At 44.6% G+C, this 19,189-nt stretch overlaps 1 protein-coding gene across 2 annotated transcripts in view; it reads right to left on the bottom strand.

The window, feature by feature from the left end:
* Nucleotides 1-13,594: 13,594 nt before the first annotated feature.
* Nucleotides 13,595-19,189, bottom strand: part of PELI2 (pellino E3 ubiquitin protein ligase family member 2) — a 79,790-nt gene continuing 74,195 nt past the window's right edge. For both annotated transcript variants that reach the window (XM_054161687.1, XM_054161688.1), the window contains 2 exons: nucleotides 17,901-18,089; nucleotides 13,595-14,233 (listed from right to left, as the gene is read on the bottom strand). In XM_054161687.1, coding sequence (XP_054017662.1) covers nucleotides 13,667-14,233; nucleotides 17,901-18,089 — 756 coding nt within the window. In that variant the 3' untranslated portion in view covers nucleotides 13,595-13,666. The remainder of the gene's footprint in view (nucleotides 14,234-17,900; nucleotides 18,090-19,189) is intronic.

Here is a 19,189-nt window from a genome sequence, read left to right as displayed (position 1 = left end):
GCAAGGATATTTAAGGGAAAGAGAAAGATGGTTCAGTGTGGATAGGGAAAATCAAATAAGACGAGGAGGGGGAATGCAGGATGCTTCCCACCAGGTGTCCCAGGTGGAAAACAACATTATTTGTGGTTTTCCAGATTCAACTCAAAGAATAAAGAAACACAAAAACAATTGGTTCCAGGGGTGGTTGTGTAGGAAATAAGAATCAAAGACACGTGCTCCTCTTCTTAATGAGCTAATGCTGAGGTTTACTAACAGCCCAGCATGCTGGAAGGAATGCAGAGAGGCTTCCAGGAGGCTTCTGACATTGAACACCCTGACATTTGAAAGCAGGACTGCAAAATATCAATAAACACAAGCTAAGTGGCTTACTACATGGTCAATACCGGAGTCCAGCTCGGGGGACCTCCCCAGGGCACAGCAGGAATCAGTGCTGAGCTGTTGCCTGGAGGCCTTGATGTTAATGAGCTGAAAATCCATCCATCTGCTGAGTACATGCAGAGTGTCAGGTAATCAGGAAGGCAGGATGGTCATTATAGTATCATACAATCATTAAGGTTGAAAAAGACCTCCAAGATCAAGTCCAACCACCAACCCAACACCAGCATGCCCACCAAACCATGTCCTGAAGTGCCATGTCTACATGGTTTTTGAACGCCTCCAGGGATGGTGAGTCTACTGCCTCCCTGGGCAGCCTGTTCTAAAGCCTAACCGCTCTCTCACTAAAGAGATTATTCTTAATATCCAAGCTAAACCTACCCTGGCACAACTTGAGGTCATTTCCTCTTGTCCTTGAGCAAACAGCCTGGTTTGGCAGATGAAGTATGGTCCCAGGAATGGGGCCTAGGGCAGGTGGTGGGAATCCAGGATGAGTAGAGTCTGTCAGCTCCACAGGATGACAGTTTGCAGCCAAGGGACCACAAATCTCACCTGGCTGAACTTGGCCAAATCAGCAACCCCCACTACTCACCGACAGCCCAGGGCATTGTGGATATGGACAAGGTAGTTAAAAGGATGGGAGATGATGTTACATCTCTGTATCTCACCTATGAGCTCAGTGGGAAAGAGCTGCAGATCTAGCAGAGAAATTTGAAAAAGTACAGAAAAAGCACAAAAATGGTTTTAAGGGCTGAGAAAATACCAGGTAGGAAGGCTCACAAAGCTTCATCCTGCTGAAGCTTACAGGAAAGAAGATGGCAGCTTGACCATTTCCATGCACCTCAACAGGAAGACAAACCTGAGAACTGGAAGGGTTTGTAGCCTGTTTTGAAGAGCTGAAAAGCAGGGCCAGACTTGATGAAGTAGGTAGGTACATCTCATTCATGGGGGTAAGCAATGGCAGGACAGCCTCCAAGGGAATTCAGTATAGTCTTCTCCAATTAGCTCAAAAATGACGAGACCTGTTCTTGAGAGAGTTGCATGGGTCGGACACAAGCTCAAACAAGGCTGGCATCCAGCAGCCTGGGCTGACTTTTTGATCCCTCTTGTCTCAGAGCTGTGGATCAAAGGTGGTGCCCTGAGCCCTCCTGGGCTAAGTTGACAAGCACCACCCTGAAGAGGGAGGTTTGGGGAACACCACTGCAGCAAGAGTGGGCATCATCCTTGGTAGCATAGACTCTAAGCAGCCATCTCCTTACCCACCTGCTTTCAGACACAGCAGCAAGGCATTTTTTACATGTGCTCTGCCTCACAAGCCTCTAGAGCCACCAAATCCCCAGCAAAATCCTGATGGCAGTGGCTCACTGCACCTAGTTTCCATCCATGCATCCATCTCCCTTCATTCCCTCCACCCACAGCATCCCACTGTGCCTGGCCACTGACACTGGGACAGTTAATGTCCCCTCTCCTTTCCATATATTGCTTTAATATATCCCTTTAACACAGCCTGCAAGTGGGGTTGTGTTTGTTTGTTTGTTTGTTTTTGGGAAACTGGTAGCACACTAGAAACAAGCAATTGCTTTGGATCAGGACAGCTCACAAGGAAAGCAGGAGGCAACTGAACATGGGCACATCATCCGATGGTGAGACTATCAACAGGAACAAAACCACAGCAGAAACTGCTGATTTGAGTAAAAAACCTACTTAAACCCCAACCTTTGAGACTTGTGAGCTATTCCTTACAACCCAGTGCAGCTTCTTCAGATGAAGATGCGAGTTCAACACTCATCACATCTCTCTTGAAAGGAGAGTTTATACAAGCCCTGGGGCTGGAAGCTATTAGCGTTCCTTGATGCTTTGCAGATCAGGGTCCCAAAGCAAACCTGTGCATGAGGCAGAGCTGCTGGAATGAACCCTAGGCTACAGCATCCATCAGCTTCTTTGGTTTCCCAATGCACAGTTCTTTGACTCAAACCCAAGATACTTCTTGTTTGGGGTTTTTTCCCAGAGAAATCCATCAGTGCAAGTGTGTCTTCAGTTCAGAAGGGCAGGACCTGGCTGCTTTCATCTTTGATTGCAGAACATAGGAGCTGCAGGGAGGCAGGCAGGGCTGGTGTACACATGGTGACATTAACAGTGGTTTATCTTCCCAGGCTAAACACACTCTGGAGAACTCCTGCCAAACCCTCCAGATCGGTTTCCAAATGCTTCTCTTTAAAGAAGCCAGATGCAGGGCACCACAGTGCAGTAGTTACATCAGTGCTCCCTGCAGCAGGGACCTGTGTTGAGCTGAGGGGTCCAGGCCCTATGTCCAAGCAGGTTATGTGTTTATTAATTGGAGAGCTTGAATACAAAACCTGCTAAGTCCTTCAAATCTGCAGACAGTGTCTGGGTTATCTTCTCAGCCTGCTTGGCATCATGAGTCACTTGGAAAGACTTTGGGCTTTCGAGGAAGCTTCTGGTGTATTTGCTGGCACACGTCATGGTTCCAGAAACAGGAGCCTCTGGACCCTTCTGGAAAGGCCTTTAGAGATGTTTTCAGTATTTAAATTTCTTTGGTTGGTTGAGATCAAGTTTAAAATACTGAGAATGGCTGCAGAACAAGCTGCTCCCAGCACTTCTGTTGGGAAGGTGATAGAGGAATGATGATGCTCATTGCAGAGTTTACTTGAACCAGACTGGTTGAAGTTTGCCATGGGTGGGAAACTCTCCACATCACTTTGTACCACCACTCCCTAGGTACTCAACACTGGTGAGGCCACACCTTAAGTACTGGGTTCAAGTTTGGGGTCCTCAGTACAAGAAAGACATTGATGTGCTGGAGAGAGAAAGGTAGCAAAGCTGGTGAAGGATCTAGAGCACAAGTCATGTGAGGAGTAGCTGAGGGACCTAGAGCTGTTCAGCCTGGAGAAAAGGAGACTGATGGGAGACCTTCTTACCTTCTAGAACTACCTGAAAGGAAGTTGGACTGAGATGAAAATGAGTCTTTCCCTCAGTACAAGTGATAGGACAAGAGGAAATGGCCTCAAGATGCAGCAGGGGAGGTTTAGATTGGACATTAGAGGAAAGTTCTTCACTGAAAGGGCTCTCAAACACTGAAACAGGCTTCCCAGGGAGGTGCTTGAATCCCCATCCCTGGAGGTGTTTAAAAGTTGCAGAGATGTGGTGCTGAGGGACATGGTTTAGCACCACACTTGACAGAGTAAGATAATGGTTGGACTCAATGATCTTAAAGGTCTTTTCCAAACTTAATGATTCTGCCATGAGATACTTTTCTATTTAAAATGAGCTACAGCAGCAGAGCTTTGCATTTGTGAGGAAAGACCAACAAATAACCACTCTCCCTGGAAAATGGATGAGATGATGATGAGAATGAAGACAAGCAGGTTACTCCTCTGCCTTAAATGCAACACCCTTCCACTGAGGCTATAGATGCTACCTCTTGACTGTAGGGCTACGAGTTATTTAAATGTCAGTATAAATCTCCTCTTTTTCCACCTGCAAATTCTATCCTAATAATAATAAAAAGTTTGTATATTTGTGTGCTTCCATGTGCTGGAAGACCTATGCATGGCATGCATGTTACGGCCTGATGGCTTGCAGCAAGTTCACCCTAGCAGGTGCCACCTACTGCTGCCAGGCTGAAGCATGCATGGACTGATCAAACCTGAAGTTTCTCAGAATCCTTGTGTATTCATTGTTTGTCCAGACACATACAAGGCCTTTCTGCATTTGCTGCACACATACATGTTCCCACCTCAGAAACCTCACCTTGGGTAGGAGAGCAGCAGCACACCTTCACTGCTTGCTGTCCGTTCAGCTCAGGAGCTTGTGCATCACTGCAGCAAAGGCGAGGTGGAACATGTGGCCCACACATGTGATGGGGAGGAAAGATGTCTCCTTACACATCAGGGGCAGGCTGTAAAACTGGCTGTTCTCTCTGCTGGAGGCTCCTGGCTGTCTAGACATGTTTGGTTACATGGATTCAAATCCCCAGCCGCTCCTGATCTGGCTTGAAGTGACCCTTCTGGCTCTTCTCCCAAGGAGAGGCTGACTCCTGTGCCAGCACAGCTCTCTCCAGCCAAGGGAAAGGCAGGAGGATCTTGATTTGAAGGGCCTGGCCAGGGGACTACAGGACTGGAGGTGGTGTATCCTGATGGGAAGGGAGGGGAGGGGGAAAACATTTTACCAAAGGGACAGCACTGATGGGAGCCAGTGGAGGTTGAAAGAAGACAGACATGAAGGAAGATGCTGCTCTTTGCAGGGAAAGTTCCCATTAACAAAAAAGGGAAGTCAAATGATTTCCTTTCAGAAAACTGTAAGATTGTTGTTTCAACCCTTCATGCAGGGCTGAGTAGATCTGCAGTTCCTGCTCTTTAGATAGGAAAAGGTCCAGCCCAATGGTAGAGCTGGAAAAAGCTTGAAGTCCCAACAGATTTGTCCTCCCTGTGAACTTGCTGCTTTCCCGTGGGCTCAGTAATCCTTTGGCTTTAGGTGCCCATGAAGCCCCACATAGCATTGGGTGGCTTCAGTGCTTTTCTGCAAGCACCTGAAGATTTCAGTGGAGCTTAAGGCCTCCAAAAAGGTCAAGAGAATATGAGTGTACCTGAAAGAGAAAAAGCAAAGTAATTTTCCCAGGACTATGAAGCAGGACAGAGGTGAGCCCAGGGCTGGGGAACACAGCCTCCTGGTACATGCACACAGGCAGGGCTTGTTCAACCACATCTAATCAAAGAATAGTAGGAGCTGGAAAGGACCCTCTGGAGATCACCTTGTCCAAATCCCCTGGTAAAGCAGGTTGTCCAGGATTGCATCCAGGCAGGCTTGGAATCCCTCCAGAGAAGGAGTCTCCATGACCTTTCTTGGCCAATGATGAGCCCTGTCCTTGCCTGGACTCTCTCATCAGGAGAATTACTTTGGCCCATTCTCCCTTCCTCCACCCCTTCCCTGGCTTCTCACTTTGATTTAATCAGAGGAAACTAAAGAGGGGAGGGGATGCTCCACAGACCTGTGATTAGCCAGATGTTACTCATTGCTCTCCACAGCCCGCTGTGAATTTGTGTTCTTATCCTGACAGGCAATTTGGCCAAAAATGACACATTGCCCTTGAGGCTGAGGCAGCTCCCCTCCTTGTGAACAGACCTGGCTGAACAGCTGCTCTGCAGAGCCACAGCTGGATTCCAGCAGCCCGGGAGCTGCCTGTGGCACACCTCCCTTGCCTTCACAAGGTGATGCACAGGACTACAGAGAAACCACCCGTGAGGAAATCCATCAGCACCCATTGTCTGGGCTGTGCGGTGAGCCTGTTCCACGGCCAGCGCTGCTCCAGCCACCCTCTGCACTCCAACCCCAGACTGAGGAGAGGCATTGGAGTTGCTTTTCTGGAAAGGGCAGTGACAGTCCCCAATGCCTCACCATGGAGCAAGAGTCTGAGATCAGGTTTAGATTTAAATACAGCCTTCTTCCCTCAGAAGTGGCAAATTCCTGCTCAGTTTGGAGGTCCCTGTCTCTGCAGTCTGCTTCACCCAGAGCCCAAAAAGTACAACACTTAAGGCAAATAGGAGAGTTTAGCCTTGAGAAAAGAGGCTGAGGGGAGACCTCCTCGTTCTCTACAACTACCTGGAAAAGGTTGAAGTGGGGGTTCCAAGTAACAAGTGATAGGATGAGAGGAAATGGCCTCAAGAGGAGGTTGAGGTTGGACACTAGGGAAAATTTCTTCCCCAAAAGGCTTGTCAAGGCTTGGACCAGGCTGCCCAGGACAGTGGTGGAGCCTCCACCCCTGGAAGGATTTAAAAGCTATGTGGATGTGATGCTGAGGGACATGGTTTAGTGGTGACCTGGCAGAGGTGGGTTGGACTTAATATTAAAGGTGATTTCCAACCAAAATGATTCTATGATTGTACTCTAAAGATGCCACAAAATATGTTTCTATACATATATAATTATATACATGCACATATCTGATTTTAATAATTGATGTAATTGAGGTGCTACTGAATTCCTTTCTGCTGTGAAGTATTCCCACACCTCAAGCTCTTCTTCAGACATGGCTTTTCAGTGAAAGAAAAAAACCCATCAGGCTCAGACTCCTGTGTCAAACTTCTGTCTGCCTTGGTTTCACATGAAAGAGATTTCTTGAAGTTTCTCCTAAAAATATGCATCTGCACAGCAATACCTTGAAAGGGAAAGGAAAGCAGTAATCACAAACGCTCTGCAAACCTCTCACAAAGACCATTTCCCAGCAGCACAAACTGTAGGAAGAAGTGAAGTTTTACAGCCAGGTAACAGAGGCAGAAATCCACCCTCTCTTCCGCAGAGAGCGAAAAGAGGTCACAGCATCTTTAATCAGGGAGCTGAAAGAGTGAGGAGAAAAGCAACAAGGGAATGGGATCATTAGGATGAGGTTTATTCCTGTTCTCTTGCATAAAAGGAACTGAGAACAGACTGAAAGCTCTAGAGTTAAATAATAAACCCCAAGCTGGTGGTGTGGTGTTGGCTGGTAGAACAGATACGAAATGCACTTTCCACATGAAGAGCTCACACAAAGTAACCACTAAGGTGCATTATAGGGTTGCTTTAGGATATGAGCAGAGATGCTTCTCTTCTCAGCTTTTCGGTGACACCACCAACCACCACAGTTCTGAATGCTCTTTGGTGCTTCCTCAGTCCTTGTTTCTTCCTTGAGGCTCATCTCCTAAGGATGAGCAGAAACCTCTCCCCACCATTGATAGCAGCAGAACTACTACTCCTAGGACACCTCATAGAACCACAGAGTCATTTTGGTTGGAAGATAGCTTTGTGATTACCAAGTCCATACATTAACCCAGCACTACCAAGTCACCAATAATTCATATCACACCACAACTACACATCTTCAAAATCCCTCCAGGGAAGGTGACTCCACCACTTCCTTGGGCATCCTGTTCCAGGCTTTGACAACCCTATTGGTGAAGAAATATTTTCCTGATGTCCAACATAACCTTCCCCAGCACAACCCATCAGGCCAGAGACTGGTCGGACCAGATCTGTACTGTGCTTGTCCAGCTCTACTTGGAGCACACGTCCTGAAATGAAGCTGGTACCTATAGAGACTGTGATGGTCCCAGAGAAAAGAGGTTTTACTCGTCTTGGAAGGTGGACACAGTTACACACAAACAACACAATGCTTCCCCCTCTCCAGTTTGCCTGGGACCATCTTCCCTGGAAAGTATCCAGCAGTCTTCAATTACAAGGCAGCCTGACAGCCAAGCTGGCAGCCCACCACACACCAAGAAGGTTGCAGATGTCCTTATTTCCCTTTCCTATGCTCACGCCAACCTTATTTTCTTTTCCTCCTATTTAGCAGAAAAAGGCTGACAATTCATTTTAAAATGTGAAGCCTATGCGCTCAGAGGGACCGCGTGCAAAAAGGGCTGAAGGCACACATGGAAACAAAACGCTGCGTTACCATTATGGAAATCAATTTTAAGAGTCACAAAGCACATTATTCCTGGAAATTGCTTTTATTTAGCAATTATGTGAACACCACAAGAAGGCAGCTGGCATCAAAACCAAACAGTTCAATCTAAAAATCGGGGAGGAGAATTGACTGAAGTTTGGGGGCACTCACACCTGAATGCACTCCGCTACCTTGAATGTCTAAGAATCCTCAATCAAAGGCTTAGTCTTTCTTCAGTTTGCTGAGGAGCAGAAGAAAGAGGATAAAAGGAGAAGAGAAACGCTGTTTAGTTTTGAAGTTATTCATATGTTTGTGCAAATCAAACCAGCTGGTGGGGGGGCAAGGGGGGGAATGGAAGGAGTCAGTGACAAGACTGGGATAATATTTTAATTATTTTAAGCTTGGCTTGTTCGTGTTTTGTTTTTGGGTTTTTCCCCTCTCTCCTGTAAAATGGCTTGTTCTTCCACAGGTGTAACAGCAAAGAAATTCTTTTAGGCCATTTCACGTGGGGTATAAAAGACCCATTTCACAAATAAACCCAGAAGTTTAAACAGCTGCTAACACTGCTTGAAGGTAAACATCACTACTTCATCATACAGGGCTCTCTGGGTCACTCAGACTTTTCCTATGGTTGTGCCACAAGAGCGAGCCTGCTACGGCCTCTCCATTGTGTATTTGATGCAAGAGGAAAGTGACACCTATCCCTAATCACCATGACACAAAGAGACGGGACTTCCAGGTGACTCCAAGACTGGCTTGCCCAGAAGGGAAGTATAAATGTGCCCCATTAAGAGAAAACCTTGACAACCACCACCAGTTTAGCCTGTGGTTTGGTTGTCCAAACAATTTGTATTTTTGTTCTGCTGCCAACAAACAAAAATTGATCAACACAAAGTAAAGCTCTACCTTCACTGCATGTCAACACTGATTCTATTCTTTCAAGGCTGACATGGCTTGCACAGGGCCTGCAGAACTACTGCAACTTCATCCTAGAAACTAACCCCTCTCCACCCCCCACCCCCAAAAACATACAGCCTTGCCTTCTAAGTCTTTCTTTCTAACTCAGAACACCAAGCGTGAAGGGTTGTGAAGAGTGCTTACAAAAAAACCCAAGCAAAATCCATATAAACCATTTGCAACTCAAATTTCTCTTCCTCTTGAAGAGATAAGCAAGCTTGTTTGTTTTCTTTCCAGGCTATATTTACATTTTTACCTGTAACTACATGGAGAAATAAAAAGTGAGAGAAGTCAAGAACTAACAAGAGGCTGAAACCTGAGCAAACGAGAAGGGGAAGGAATCCTTTGCCAGAACACTGCACAATAGCTGGGCAGTCACACCTATTTGGCTCAAACACCTCACAAACTTCTGTTCCTACCTGTTCTGATCAACAGCTCCTACCTGTCCAACCCACTTTGCATGTAGCACAGCACGTTAGTAACAGACTCGGGGGGAAAAAAGACCGAACTACCCGTGACAGAGTGTTCCTTTATGGAGAATGAACAAGCACAGCTCAGTATTTGTAGCTCAGATCTAAACAAGAGCAGGAGCCAACCCAGGTCAGTTTTCCTACCACACAAAACAATGCATTTAAACGCCTCTGTCAGGTCTTGTGATGGCCAGATAGCCTCCCATAGCTCTCTGACCTCAAAAGGACATCAAGGCTATGAGCCAGATGAACAGAAAAATGACGGGTTTGTGAAAGCAAGCTTCTCCTTGTGAAGAATGAAAACATGGTGAGCAATGCAATCAGCTACTGCAACAGCACTAAAGGGAGAGTTACCGCAGTTGAAAACAACCCCTTTTCAGTGGAGTTAAAAAAGAGGTTCCATTCAGAGACTCTTGCAGTTCCTCAATACAATACACTCAGCTCCTCTGCTCCTCACTCAGATCAGAAGCTGAACCCTCAGATTCCAGGAACTGCTATTAAAACACCAAGGAATGTTGGGAAGATCACAGCCTTTCCATGTCCTCCTGGAGATCTTAACAAATTGAGGATAACCTTTTTAGAGCACAAACCAGGTCTGAAGGCAGGAACAGCCACAATCACATTTCTGATCAGTTCCTGGCACGTCTTTGCTTCAAGGTGGGTCTGTCCCTACTGGAACCAACCTGACAATGGCTTTTGTCTGTTCTGAGCTACATTCCCACCCTCACAAAGAAAACATAAATCCTCCTCCAATTACTCTGCCAGTACTGCACTATTACTGTACCCTGAGGCACAAAGTGGCCACACTTGAAAAAGATCTGTGATTAGAATGCAGTATCATGCCAACTCTTTTGTACATCTTGGACCACGATCCAAAACAAGAAGGACTCTTACCGCTGAGACGCCTATTGAGACTTCAGCACTAAGCCTCCAGCAAAGAGGGCAGTGTTACAGCTCCAGCGAGCATGGATGTGACAGACATCTTTTTATTATTGGGTGGTGGGTTTTTTTATGATCTGACTAGAGAAATACTTTTAGCTGCAAGTTACGCAGTCGAAGCTCATTTTGAAGCATTCAAATAGAATCAGTCGTAACAGGTGGGGAAAAAAATAAGTATCTTTACAGAATACATTGCCAGCATCTAAAATGGTGTGCAAGAGTCATCAAAACACTGAAATGGTGATACAAACTTTCAAAAGGAAGGTTGAGGATGGCTCTCACGTTTACTCACTCCAAACAGAATCAGTCTTATTTATCCAGAAACTACTTTCTCCTGTTGAGTTACAAGACCAGTGAAGGTGTGTGTTTACTAGGAGGAAGAAAGGAGAACAGGGCTTAGCAGCCAAGTGGTTCATTATTTCAGGAGAGCAGCATATGTGGTAACAGTATTTGAGAAAAATACTTCTGTCTTCCCAGAAAATCCAGCTCTACAGGACTCGCCCCGGGTTTGAATACTGGGTCATGGCAAAGTACCTGGATTCATGCAAAGGAACTGTGGAACTTTGTTTCCCAGATAGAGTTCTCCTTCCTACAGCATTTGTGTTATACAGAATAGCCAAGAGCAAGAGAAAAAACAACTCACTTAAAACAGTCTTTTCAGACACTTCCCTTGGATACAAACCATCAGCCAGTCTTCAATTTCATGTGAGCCAAACACACCAGAGCCAGATGGTGTGCTCATGTTTCCAGCAACGACTCCTCTGACACTCTACTCTCGCATTGCACAGGGCAGAGCTGTATCAAGCCCTGAAGCAGCAATTAAACTGCAACAGTGAAAGAACCTGCATGTTTGCAATCCATTTATGCTCAGATGGAGACTACACATGCAAGTCCTGACCAGCTCAGCAATACAGTTGCCAGCCCAGAGCTGTGAAGCTGTTGGACATGTTGCTCCTGAACTCAGGCCTTCAGCCTTAACATGTGGCTCGTGGCCTTAATTCACTGAGGAACATGTCTTGAAAGTGTGTTCTCAAACCATCTCTTGGGAGAAACAAAGTGAATTATTTCACAGAGTCCAATAAGGAAGAGGTGAGGCTGCCTCTCACAGATGAGGTATATGCTAAATACAAAAAATGCTGCAGTATGCATATGGGACCTGAGGAACTTGTACTGAAAAAGAAACAAGGAAGAGGCACCTTCATGTTTATGACAGAAACCATGACAAGGAATTGAAGGCCAAAGGCATTTCCTCCCCAGTCTGGTTGGGCTGCCACTCTTGATGAACATTAGCCACAAGGTTGTCTTGTGGGAGTAGGGACTCAGAATATGGAATCACAAGAGGATCTCATTGAAAAGGCACTAGGAAGAAGCATATAGTTTTAGGTTAATGAGACTCATCCCATCACAAAGCGGCATAAAAATGGTACAGTTTGGGATTTTTTTTAGAGCAAGTGCTGCAGAAAAACAAAAACCTTAACAGCAAAAGCATAAGAAGAAAAGCTATTGTCAAGTTATTGAAATGCTCCCCATTTACACAGCAAAGTTGTATTAAAAACAGCAGCAGACAAAGTACGTCCCATCACCACTGGCAACTGGGACATGTAAAATGTTTATAAGGTTAACTATAAAACAATTTTACAACCAAAATATGAACAGGCTGATTCAAGGAGATATATATATATATACAGAATATATTAAAATCATATAAATTATGTATTTATACAAAGGGCACAAATATAGCAAAAAGCTATAGCTGGTTAAACAGAATTGAGCTTGAAGGATCAATTTCAGCTGGAGATGCTGCAATTTTCTCCCGAATTCTATTTATTTTACCATTTATTTTTGAAACTTGGATAGATTGATACCTCAGATACCAAGAGTACAGACAGCAAAAAGCAAACAAAACCAAAACAACGAGCCAAACAAAAAAAAAAACCAACCCAACCCTAAACACAAACCACCACAAATCAAAGAGTTCTCATTCGGTATGAAATGACACTAGCAGTGGGTGGGGTATATCTCATATGAAATTCTGATTTAATTATTTCCACAGTAAACATTTACCAGCTCTCTGAAAAAAAAAAGGTCAGAAGTGATCCACTTCAGATGTACCACCCTGGCACATATATTTGATGACATCTGAATGTTGTTTGATTTGCAAACATTTAAGGGGTAAAAAAAAAAAAAAGAATGAAAAGAGGGGAAAAAAAAAAAAAAGGAATACAAACACATTTCAATCTGCAGGGGAAAAAAAAAAAAGGTGACAGATGGCAGCAAGTTGAAAACTGAAGCAAAACACTCAGCTGAACTAGAAATGATGCTCTCCTTACAGCATTCTGGCTAGCAAGCGAGCTTAAAAAAAATAGTATTTATTTTTAATTGCTCTTTTTATTTCAAAACATAACAGCATATAACCACAATCCATTGAAGCACTTGAGAATCTAAACAGTCCCATCTGTGGGCTTATATTTAAAACATCAACTAAGTGCTCTCCTGAATTCAGGTCCGTGTAGTAAGTTCTGTGTAAGCTGTACCTAAACCTTCCCCTTCGTTAATGCAGTTTTTTTAAGAGGCTTGCTACATCTCAATTAACCCACTGGCCCTGGGCAGGCGAGGAGCAGTTAGGGCAAGCTAAGTTAAGCAGAAATAAAAAAGGCCAGACTAGACATATACAGAGCATTGGCTTCAGACACAGAACTAAGTGTGGGGGAAAAAAGGAAAAAACAAAAAAGTAAAGCAGTTTCACTAGATGCAGGTTACACAGGGAGGAAAAGAAAAAGAAAGAAAATCAGCCATACACCATACATAATGAACAGTGGGTATCTAGTACACTGAAAGGAAATCAATGCAAACAGGGTTTCCTCAGCTTCAAGTAATCTTTGATGCCTTTTTGGCCAGCTGATGCTACATCATAAGGACTATTTTAATAGCTTTTATACTTTACAATTTAAGCAGCTAATTTTTCTCTTACATACCGAATTATCTCTAGTGAACATTCACCTCTGGTTGTTCACACATTCTGTATTAGTTCCTTGAGAGAAGATTCAAGTGAAATTATGTTGCAGATTAAAGACAGGTACATTCTGTGTGGTTTAGATTTGAAAAATAGGTTTTAAAGGCTTGTCAAAGTTCAGAAGAAAAGACCTTTCCATTAAAAATTCTTAGCTTAAAAAAATCATTAAGACACCTTTGTCTGACCCAGGGTGCTAATAAAAAGATTACAAATATACTACATTTCGACCAAGACTTCATGAAAATGCTGCTTTGGAGCATGCAACACCACTGATATCTGTCACGTTCCAGGTATCAATGTATCCCAATTCCACCACAGCCCCTCATGATTTCCTTTTTGGTTCCCCAGCCCCACCCTAACCACCCAAATTATAGATTACAAAAAAGAAAAAGAAAGGTAAAATCTAGAGTTAGTGGCAAAATCTTCACAGTAAGTTGTTAAAGAAAATGTTGTCGTGGTCATCGCCAAGTGATCTCAGTCAATTGGGCCCTGAAAAATTAGCTTGACACAGTTGTGTTCCCCAGACAGTTGCGTTGCACAGAAAGGGCAGGCAGCATGAAATGCGTGAGTACCATGAGGCAGTGGGATCTGAGACCAGTATTTTGCAGACTTCTCAGAGCACACGTGTCCACAGGGGGTGAAAGCATGGGTTGGAGGACCAGCATCCACGTAAAAGCCTGCTTCGCAACCAAGCCAGAGAGGCACGTAGGGGCCAATGGTTCTACACATAGGACATTCCCTCTCATTGGCTTCTGTGTCACTGCGATGTCCCCAGTTGTGATAGCCATGAACGTGACCACAACTGAGGTATGCCCAAGGCTGCTTCTCTTCTACCACATCTTTACGGTTGATACTGGGAAACGCTAAAGTGTTTAAGCCCACAGGGCACTGTGGTCTGGCAGCGTTTATCTCCTGTCGCAGGGCTTCGATGTGTTTCTGAGTTGGAGTGTGAAACAGTCCATCTGCCGTTCTCCACAGAAGGGTGGCTCCACACAGGTCAATCAGAGAGCCATCTTGCAGTACGTTGGTCTCATTTTCTACCTAGTGGTAGAACACAAGGGTAAGTAGTTAAGTCTGAGAGCTTTTACAGATGACTGAGTTCTGCTAGCATGTAGTCCTACCAATCATTACCCTTCCTAAGGTACTTGATTTTTATCTTATTGTTTCCTTGTGGCACCCTATTTGCCCAAATCCTTCCCTTGTCTCTTCCCATATTTAAGACTATAATCAGCATCAGTCTCTCATTCTGTGTTTTGTAGAGGAGGTCCTACATGTTCAGCTGTTACATGCTACGGCAACACTATTTATCACAGATTCTCTCTTGCCTATAATTACTCAGGAAAAATATGTAACCTCTAATTTCTTCACAAACACCCCCTACCTCTCAGCATGCCACTTTTTATCTCTAATATTCTGTTTGCCTTTGTCATGTTTAGGGAGCACCTGTCTTCTAAGGAAAGGCTGAAAGATCTGGACCTGTTTATCCTGGTGAAGACTGAGAAGGGATCTCATCAATGCTTATCAGTATCTAAAAGGCAAGGGTCAAGAGATGGGGCCAGACTCTTTTCAGCCGTGCCCAGTGACAGGAAAAGGGCTATGGGAACAAACTGGAACTCCGGAGGTTCCATCTGCAAATGAGTTAAAACTTATTTGAGGGTGCTGGACTAGATTGCCCAGAAAGATTGTGGAATCTCCTCCTCTGGACAGCCTGCTGTCGTTGACCCTGCTAAAGCAGAGGTTGTACTAGATGATCTCCAGCAGTCTCTCCCAACCTCCCACCATTCTGGGATTCTGTAAATCATGATAAACTGAAGAGGAAATCTGCCATTCTTAGCAAATGTGCCCATGGAATTCTTTGCCCATGTAGGCTGGCAGAGGCTGCTCATGCAGCAAAAATTCCTTTTTGGACTCCCCATGACAGACCAGCTGTCCTGCCACTCAGGTTTTGGGATGTGGGTTTGTTTGGGTGGGGTTTTGAGGTTTTGTTTGTTTGTTGGGGGTTTTTTTTGGCTTGTGGCAAGGGTAAAACATTCAGCAGAAGCATGAATTCCCACAGTGTACCTCCTCAACAGAGAAACTGCTCCAGGAATACATTGGGGATAAATGACAAAGGCGAGGTGCACAGGTACTTGCATAGATTATCATCACAGCAGAGTGACTTACCAGTTGAATTTCTCAAGTGACAAGTTCTGCAGCTGAAGCCACACAGGCTCAGCTTCTGAACAATTAGCCACCCCAACTAGTTAAGCCCTTTAATGAGGTATTCCATGCAAATATAGCCCCAATGTGCACCGCTTAAAGGCTTCTCTCATCTGACTAAAAGCAGGTACTTAAAACATTTTCAAGGGATTATGCCAGACACTTTGTACTTGGCTGAAATATTATTTATTTTAATGTCACAAACACATAAGCAACTTGTGCTACTGCTACCAGTTCAGTAATGATAAATATACATTAAAGAGGTTCTTTATCAAATTAAAATGGAAAACAGATCTACTGCCTGGCTTTATACAGAGAAATTACCTTGAGAACATCACTAAGGCAAAACAAATACCCAAATATAAACAAACACGTTAAGTAGGTGACATGAAATCATGTCTGCCTAAGAATACTATGAATGACAACCAGTTTGGCTTTTACATTTTAATCCAGTTTAAATTCACAGATTAACTGTGGATCATCCTTGCACAAAACACATAGATACAGACTACAGGTAAGAGGTCACCAGCGCAAAGTACTTGCAGCAGAAGAAAATCTGGCATTTCAGGAAGAGATGAGAGAAGTCTTGATTCAATGAATTTTTTTTTTCAGGTAATTCCTTCACAAACAGCAAAGCCAAAAAAAAAAAGAAAAGCTTTCTCCTATGCAATGTGTTCAATTCGTTATACAGTGTGCACTGGTATTATGAACCCAATCAGCGAATACTGATCACATCAATGCCAGTGTGCCAGGTAATTTTATTTAAATGAGAATTCAAGTCACTTTGGATGCAGGGAAGGGGATTTATTTGTTTTACTATGCCTTCCTTCAGCAGCCCTAAAAAGGTGCTTTGCTAACCACTTACAAAGGGTGCAATTGCAACATCATCTGTCCCAGTCCCTGAGGCTATGTTCGCCTGCCATCATTAAAGTGACAAAGCAATTTATGTACTGCAGGCTGTCTACTGAAAGAACAACAAAACAGCCAAACTCCATTTTCCTGAATCCTCTAAGCAGCCAGTTTTCTGCCAAGCCAATGGCAAAGGATGAGTGTCTGGGATACCTCAAACACAATCAAGTCTGGAGAAAAGAAGGCTCCAAGGTGACCTTATTGTGGCCTTCCAGTATCTGAAGGGGGCCTACAAGAAGGCTGGGGAGGGACTTCTTAGGCTATCAGGTAGTGATAGGACTAGGTGGAACGGAATGAAGCTGGAGGTGGGGAGATTCACGGTGAAGAACTTCTTCCTCACATCCAGCCTGAGAGTGGTGAAGCCCTGGAATGGGTTGTCCAGGGAGGTGGTTGAGGCTCCATCCCTGGAGGTGTTTAAGACCAGGCTGCATGAGTCTCTGGCCAGTCTGATCTAGTGTGAGGTGTCCCTGACCATGGCAGCGGGGTTGGAACTAGATGATCCTTGTGGTCCCTTCCAACCCTGACTGATTCTATGATTCTAATGGAAGCTCAAGGTAGTGCACAAAAGCCACTTTGGTATCAAGAAGAGAAGGAAGGATAGTCTACCCCTGTAGAGCACCCTTTCTCAGTCTTCAAGATCTAGTAGTTGGATGACAAAGTTAAAGAAAAGGGGAATATTCAGTTGCTGTGAAGATGTGCCTTGAACATCCTCTCACTTCCTGAACCCTACCAAAAGGGCAGAACAGGCTTTTCCAGGTGCACAGGCAGGACAGCATTCTCAACTACCCAGAGACAAAGAGGACTTCTGGGGAAGCTCACTTGCCTAACTGGAAATATAGATGTCTCTGTATTTTTCTGGGTTACTTCTATCAATTCCATGATATGGCAGTAGTTTCTGCACTTCCCCACTTTCAGGGCAAAGATAAAGGGGTGACTGATTATGGCATTCTCCTTTGTAGGCCCCACAGATCTTGGGAAGGGGAAAGAACAAGATAGCTATGGGAATTCCCTTCTATCTTCTATGAAAAGTGGATACATGCTTTCATGGGAACCGCTCTTCTGGCTATGTATGCCACAGATCTCTGTTGCAGCCAAAATCATTCACTTGTGGTGAATGCAAAGTCCATCTTGCCTCACAGGATAAAAGAGGAATATCCTTAGCAGGGCTTCTCTTATCTTCCTAGTAGCAGGTAAATCAAACAAGCTGTATTATCCAAATTTATTTTGCATGCAGGTGGATTCTTCCTGTCAAGACAGTACTGCAAAAGACAGCTCCCCATGCAGTAACTTCCAGATGTCCCCATGCCCCAGGAGAACATTTCAGAGATGGAGATTCAAGAGCAAAGTTTATTTAGCTTTCACACTTCATGCTATTTCAGCTGGAAATGTGACACTAACAGAAATCTTAAGTGTCGTTCTGTATAGGTAAACAGAAAAGCAGCGCAGTCTACTGTGACACATATAATTCAATGGCTTCAGTGCCCACAACCCAGGAACAACACTCTTACTCTGCAGTCAGCCCATGACTGCCTCCATTCAATCCCAGGGAAACAAAAGTATCCCTTGCTTTGCTTCAATTACCAGTTTACTTTCAACTTACCAGCTTCCCCCTCTGTTGAGCAGATCTGGTTTCCCGGAGAGTGTACACATCACCACAGACTGAGATTTCCCGCCAAACTCCAGGCTTAGACTCCTCTGTGAACCCTCCTTTTGGGTGCATGACCAGCACCCCATTAGTTGTCAATCCATCCATGTGGCCATCAGGGTTTTTCCACTTTGCTGCTTTTTCCTGCACATGACAACCACCCCAGGGAAAAAACCAAAAAACGAGTTTGCCTGAAAGGTTACGGACTGAAGTTTTACACATGAAAGTCTTTTTGGCCCTGGCTAAAACACACCACTTCCTCACTGGTCATGCAGTGCATAGGCACAGATTCACATACACACAGAAAACACACCATGCACCTACCAAACCCATAAACTAAACCATGTGCCAGGGTGGTAACATCTTGGATGTTAGAGTGAAGTTCTTTACACTGAGGGTAGTGAAATACTGCAACAGGTTGCCCAGAGACGTGGTGAAGGACCCAGGTTTGGAGACATTCAAGGTCACACTTGATGGGGCTCTGAGCAACTTCATCTAGTTAAAGTTGTCAGTACCTGAAGAGGGACTTCCAGTACCTGAAAGGGGCCTACAAGAAAGCTGGGAAGGGACCTTTTTACAAGGCCTTGTAGTGGTAGAAAAAAGAGGAGCAGCTTTAAGGTGGAAGAGGGGAGATTTAGACTGGATATTAGGAAGAAATGAGAGTAGTGAGACACTGCAACAAGCTGTCCAGGGAAGTTGTGAATGTCTCCTTCTCAGGAGAGTTCAGGGACAGGCTGGATGTGGTCTTGAGCAACCTGGTCTAGTGGAAGGTGTCCCTGCCCGTGACAGGGGGGTTGGAACTATGTGACCTTTAATGTCCCTTCCAACCCAAACCATTCTATGATTCTATATCCCTGCTCACTGCAGGGGGGTTGGACAAGATGACCTTGAAGGGTCCCTTCCAACCCAATGCATTCTATGATTCTATGATCTTTTGCTTGTGCATCTTTAATTCGTCCTTAAATATTGTTTTTAAACCCTGTTGAGTGCCTCTGCCTGCACGCCAGGTCAGAATTAAGGCCTCAAAGGTCAGACAGGCACAGCCTTTTCCACAATGCCGCCGATAAGCTCCTTGGCCTTCAGCACTCAGAACTGCAACAAAAGCTTATTCACAAAGACTATCAAGAATGTATCAAACAGACCTAAAAGAAAATCCACTAATACTTACTGAAGTAGAGCTCCATTGTTAAAAGACAATCATGACCATGAGTCCATGCTGGTAATAAATCAGGCACATAAAAGTG

The sequence above is a fragment of the Dryobates pubescens genome, chromosome 5 (genome assembly GCF_014839835.1).
Source record: "Dryobates pubescens isolate bDryPub1 chromosome 5, bDryPub1.pri, whole genome shotgun sequence".
In the NCBI taxonomy this organism is placed as follows: Eukaryota; Metazoa; Chordata; class Aves; order Piciformes; family Picidae; genus Dryobates; species Dryobates pubescens.
This window is presented reverse-complemented; position numbering and strand designations above follow the sequence as displayed.